Raw genomic sequence first — 6,000 nt, 5'->3', positions numbered from 1 at the left:
AGATCAGAAAAAAATTTCACATGTCACTGAGGATGTGGATACTCTAAAATTTTTACACCCTGCCAGTGGTAATTTAAATTGATTTAACCCCTTTAGAAAGTAGTAATTTGGCAATTTCTAGGGACGTTTAAGATGGATGGATGTAACATATTATTGTTCAAAAGGATCTACTCCCTCTCTTGGGAGAGGATTGTGAGTCCTCACTCATTTCCACATGTCTGGCCATCCTGCACTGTAGAGGTAGTATATTTCCCTGCCCCATTGACTAGGATTTGGTCATGTGATTTAATTTGACCAATTGAATATGAGTATACATGGGTACCCCTTCTATGAACAGAAGCTGTTGAAGTCATTGCAAATTTTTGTCAGCCTCCTGCCCATATTTCCATGAGAAGGGTATACACTGGACAGGAGCTGTTTCCATCCCAGCTGCAACAATTTGAATAAAATCTTTTTAGAATTTCTGAAGTGATTTTAGAGTTATAGACCTTTTGGTGACGAATCCTTTTTTTTTTTTAACCTGTAAGGAAAATGAAAACAAAGTCCTAATGTATCACACAAATATGTTTATTACTTAAATGTTTATAAATTATAAGATTTTACTTATGAATAAAAACATTTCTAGAAAATGTTACACAGTTTGTAATAATGTTTGTAACTGGTTTCAGGCACATAGTGCAAAATACTTCTTTTCTGATACAGAGATCCCTAAATGTTTATCTAACCACATTGGCACAAAATTGCTTTAGTACCTTATATGGTACAATATACCCCTAATAAATCTTTGAAAAAGAAAAACTCTGTTGGTAAAACTAGTACACTACTATTTACTGGCAAAAATCTATTAGTAGATTCAGTTTTCTTGGTTTATAAAGTAGGTTGCCATAGAAAAATATTATTTGTCTATGATTCTTTTAAAATCACATTATTATATAATACACAAATTATTCACCTGAAAAAAATCTCTTAATACCTGAGAATTTGTCCATGAATAGTTAATTTTTATACTATCTTTTATGTTCTGGCTTTGAGACACCTCAGATATGAAATAACTTGAACATCTCTAATAAAAATTTTGCAAATGTAAACATAATTTTATGTTTACCAAAACAGTATCTTCAACATGTCAATAAATCTTACTTTTCTACTTGATTAGTAAAATACAGTACTTAACTGTGAGAAAATTAATTTTTTAAGAGTAGACATATACATATATAAGATCTATAAAGACATGATAGAATATAAACATTATAAAAACAATGGATTGCTCTTATAAGTACAATCAAATTAGAGGTAGGTGTTTTAAGTCAAAGTCTACTATATCATATCTTCTTCTGTATTATTCCCACAAAATTTCATATTTAGTATTTAACCAAAGCATATATTTTAAATACAAAATTATACCATAATTTAGGATGATTTTTTTCAAGCACCATAACGCACAATTAAAAATTAGAGGAAACATAAAACAAGGTATCTAAGCTGTATCAGTAGAAAGTATAATGGCTATGTACTTTTTTGATGTGACTATTGATTTGCTATTCACCTGACAGATTCAATATGTTTATGGCAGTTTTAAATAAGTTCATTTTCCTAATGTTTACTTGCTCCATTTTAACAAGTAGAATAAACATTCATTGTACAGTAGGATACCAGAGCAGAGATTTACATGTGTGTTTATAGGCATAACGTAATTGTGGTCCAGTCCAAGCTGTTAACAGCAATATTATCTTGGTATAATTCAAGCATCCCTGTATACCCTACCATAAATTACTATATCCTTTTAAGGATCCAGATTAGAATCACATATCGTTCAGTTTATTTTGAAGGCCTTGAAAAATTAAGCAGTGATGTGACTCCCTGTGGAGCACCCTGAAAAAAAGGCACAGACATTTTAGACATGGAAATCTCAGGAAGGGAAGAGTAAAGAACCAAACACCAGCTATTTGCAGGTTCCAGAGAATGTCTCCTCTTTGGGACACACTTCCCACTTCTGAATGTTCATATTACTTGAATTGGGAGACCAGTAGTCATGTGAGGAATACACTTTCCACAGAACCCTCCACATCTACCGTAGACTTTGGTTCCATCCTGAAAATAGGAAGAGGCAGAGATACAGGAGAATCTGTTACAAGCTAGTATCTGCGTGCACAAGGCAGAAAAAGCAAATGCTTTGAATCATGAGGTTGAAATAATTAGCCAAGGTTTCATACAACAATTACACTTGAGGTCAAAGATCATGCCATTTCAGGATTAGTTGAAATTTGTGGTCATGGGAATTAGATAATGTGAGATTCATATTATCTACTTAATGATTATAAACCACACTCTAATTTAGACAATTCATCTCAACCCACTTATTTTTCAACAAGATATCTATTTGCTTCAGTGAGTTTATTAAAACCTCTCCCAATCTGTTGTCTAGCATTGCCATGATTTTATATAAGATTCTCACAGACTAAATAAAAGAAAGATATTATGCAAACATGACCTTAACTGAATCCAAGCCATATTAACCTCAAATATCTCCTGGAAGCATTAGAAACACAGCCTGAAGAAAATATTTAGAAGGTGATAAAATGGGGGGGCGGGTAATAAAACTGGACTGAAAGCAGGAATTATAATTAGACAAGGACTAAAAAGGGAGATTCTTCTTTTTTTAGGAAATCAGAGCTGCTCATTGAGGAATGGGTGGGCAGAGGCTGGTGAAGGAGGTGGTCAGGACATGCTAGATTTTCTTTCCAAACTGTCTTCCATCTTTAGGTCCAAAAGTCAAAAGGCATTTTAATAGGATAAAGCAAAAATAGCTTGAACTCCTGTAGTTTCTAGAAAAGGTAAGTTTTGCTTTGTTTTTGTTTTTTTAATCTAAGGAGGGAGAGTAGAGAAGGAAACTTTGGGTTCCTGGAACTTTTGAGGATGAAGAATGTTTTGAGATCAGGGGCTTTTGAAGTTGCCTCTCCTTTCAGAAGCTTTCTAAACTCTAGAGAGTCTGAGTAAACAGAGAAAGGAATGGCAGTAAAAATTCCAATTTATATACATTCCTGTTCGCAAACGGATTGTATAAGTAAACCCTTAATCTTGCTTAAATTTACTGGGAAATGAAAATATGCGTGCATTTCCATAAGTACATTCGGGTTTCACAAGTCTCAGTTTCACACCAGGCAACAGATCTCAGGAAATACCTTCATGTGCAAAATTTTTGATTGAGGGGGAAATTCTCAATTAAATAAACAAATAATCTTTAGAATAGAACTTAAATAGAAGCAAAAGGAATGACTGTACTAAATATTCATTTTTACTGCTGCCCTCAGCCAGATCTCATTTAACCAAAAGATACCTAAAAGCTGGATAAAATCAGAATATCTCATTGCACTCTCTAAATTTTCTACTTGCTCAGAATATACTTTAACTAGGTAATTAATTTATTTCCATTCTTCTACCAAGAGGGATTAGACCAAAATTTGCCAAATAAATATTTAGAAATAGCCATTTTTAAAAAGCCTACTGCTTGCCCATATGATAGAAATAATAAAAATTTAAATTCTTTAATTATAAATTGAAACACAATTGCATAATATTCAGAAATATAATGTTTTAGTCTCTGATTATTAGAAAATTGAATTTCATTTACAAGTAGTATTCATATAAATAGGAGTGTAACAGAAGTCACTTTTATCAAAAGAAAGAAAAGTTATAAAACCTTAGAGTGGGCAGGGGGTTGTTGATGGTGCTGATTTATGTGCAATATAGGTGAGGACACTTATAATGTAGATCCTGATTTACTATAGATAGAATCATGCTATCTAAGACGTGGTAACTCCAAGTACTAGGAGACATCTCATAAAGAGTATGTGCTAGTACACCATACCAGCATCAAAATTAAATGGATTCTACTTTAGATAATACATGTGCTATAGGTAAAAACCAAATACCAATGTTCTCTAGATAAAGGTAGACAGAGGAAAACATGCATACAGCCATAAAAAATATTCCTAATTCTTGAAGAACCTATAAAGGATATTTGTTAAATGACAAATGGCTCCAACCTCAGCTCTATCACTAAATCAAAGTAGTGAGGTAAATAAACCAAAAAGTTACCTCTCACTTTGAAATATTAAAACCTACAAACCTTTAATAATTAGAGTATAGCTAAAAGCACTACCTCTTTTTGAAGTACCTGCATTTCAAGCCATCAACCCCAAACTTGAGCTACTTCAATCTATATGCTCTGGCATTTGATTTCATGTTCAGATATCTATAGGCTAAACATGAATGTGTACGTATATAAAACCTACATAAGCACATGAATAAAAATGAACTCAATTCCATAATTTCATAAATTAATGTTATATTTCATTATATGTAATATAGCGCATCATATGCAATAACGCATTAGTCATTAACTTCATATAACTCTAAATTTAAAGTAGAGGACCTTTAATGCTAGTTCACAGCACAGAAGTATTTCAGACAGGTTTTTTGGTCCAGCAGGACTTACTTGTGATCTGTGAATGATGACAGAGGCATAACTGCCCTGAGCAAGCCACTTTGCTGTACTGGATATCTTCATCCCAGTTCCAGCCAAATTAATGCTGAATTGTCCCTGGATTGAAAACAAAACAAAATAAAAATAGATAGAATTCATAAAATATTTAAGCATGCACTTGGCTGGAAACACCTGAATTGGAATTATATAAGAAAGGACTCGAATTGATTTTCAAGATTCTTTCTTTAGAAAATGAAAGAATATTGATACAATCTTACACTAAAGAAAATGAACAGGCTAAAGACTTTTTAAATTGATTACAAATAAGTCTTCTCAATTACAAGAGACAACTGAAATAATACCAGATAATGTTATTTGTGCAAAAGTAATTCTGTCCAACACTAGGACTCTAGGGTTGACAGTTAGAGCTTATGCTCCTGTAGCAACAGCAAGTCCAGTCAGAAGGGGTGTTCACAGGGATTGATACCAACCAGACTTAACATTTCTCCCGTTTCAATTTTTGACCCCTCGTTGCTAATTTCCCTAAGTTACACCTGTTTAATGTATTTCCTAGAATCTTCTGTTACTGTTCCCTTACCTTTTGTGTTAAGAATGTTACTTTTTAACCTACCACACAAAACTACTGAATGTGATATTATTGCCCCAGTTATCATGTGCTTTAAGTACCCAGAAGTACTTAATCTGGGTACGTCTGATGCCACATGATTTACACACATGGTATGTGAGCCCCCTAGTGGCTTTATGATCTAATTATTTTCAAGACACAAGAACCAGTTTCATGTCAAAATAGTCCAGACTATCTCTGCTAAAAATTAAACTTTAGGGCTTCCCTGGTGGCTCAGTGGTTGAGAATCCGCCTGCCAATGCAGGGGACACGGGTTCAATCCCTGGTCCGGGAAGATCCCACATGCCACAGAGCAACTAAGCCCGTGCGCCACAACTACTGAGCCCGCACGCCTAGAGCCCGTGCACTGCAGCAAGAGAAGCCACTACAATGAGAAGCCCGTATGCAGCAACGAAGACCCAACACAGCCAAAAATAAATAAATTAAATAAATAAATTTATTTTTAAAAAAATAAACTTTACTTATCTGTTAATTAAGAAAGTGCCTGACTAAAATTGGTAAAATTTGTGGCACATGTATATGATCTTGCAGTACACAATTATACACTGAAAAGCTGAAGTACTTAATGAAAGCTAATTAAACCTACTGCCAATATTTAATATACATACAGATTTAGAGCGATATTAGGACAATCTTAGATCAAATCACAATATCCTATGGCCTAAGACTCAGGAATCTTGAGCAAGACTGTGATAAAACATTAAAGATTATGTTATGTCAATGAAAATATTATCTTGTCATGAAAGCAAAGGCTAAATAGATTTCAAATATATTTATAATATGAATTATTACAACTGCTAAAAAATTATGTATCAGTTTAGTTTATTAAGTTAGATTTCTTAGCAATCTTATATATTTCTTATTTAAA

General features: G+C 33.2%; 1 protein-coding gene across 3 annotated transcripts in view; it reads right to left on the bottom strand.

The window, feature by feature from the left end:
* Positions 1–638: 638 nt before the first annotated feature.
* ADAMTS20 (ADAM metallopeptidase with thrombospondin type 1 motif 20) overlaps positions 639–6,000 on the bottom strand; it is a 195,624-nt gene continuing 190,262 nt past the window's right edge. For all 3 annotated transcript variants that reach the window (XM_007168333.2, XM_057557413.1, XM_057557412.1), the window contains 2 exons: positions 4,499–4,603; positions 639–2,091 (listed from right to left, as the gene is read on the bottom strand). In XM_007168333.2, the coding sequence (XP_007168395.2) occupies positions 2,002–2,091; positions 4,499–4,603 (195 nt within the window). In that variant the 3' untranslated portion in view covers positions 639–2,001. The remainder of the gene's footprint in view (positions 2,092–4,498; positions 4,604–6,000) is intronic.

Source organism: Balaenoptera acutorostrata, chromosome 11 (assembly GCF_949987535.1).
Source record: "Balaenoptera acutorostrata chromosome 11, mBalAcu1.1, whole genome shotgun sequence".
NCBI classification, from domain to species: Eukaryota; Metazoa; Chordata; class Mammalia; order Artiodactyla; family Balaenopteridae; genus Balaenoptera; species Balaenoptera acutorostrata.
The sequence above is the reverse complement of the archived record's forward strand: the minus strand, read 5'-3'. Positions and strand labels throughout refer to the sequence as shown.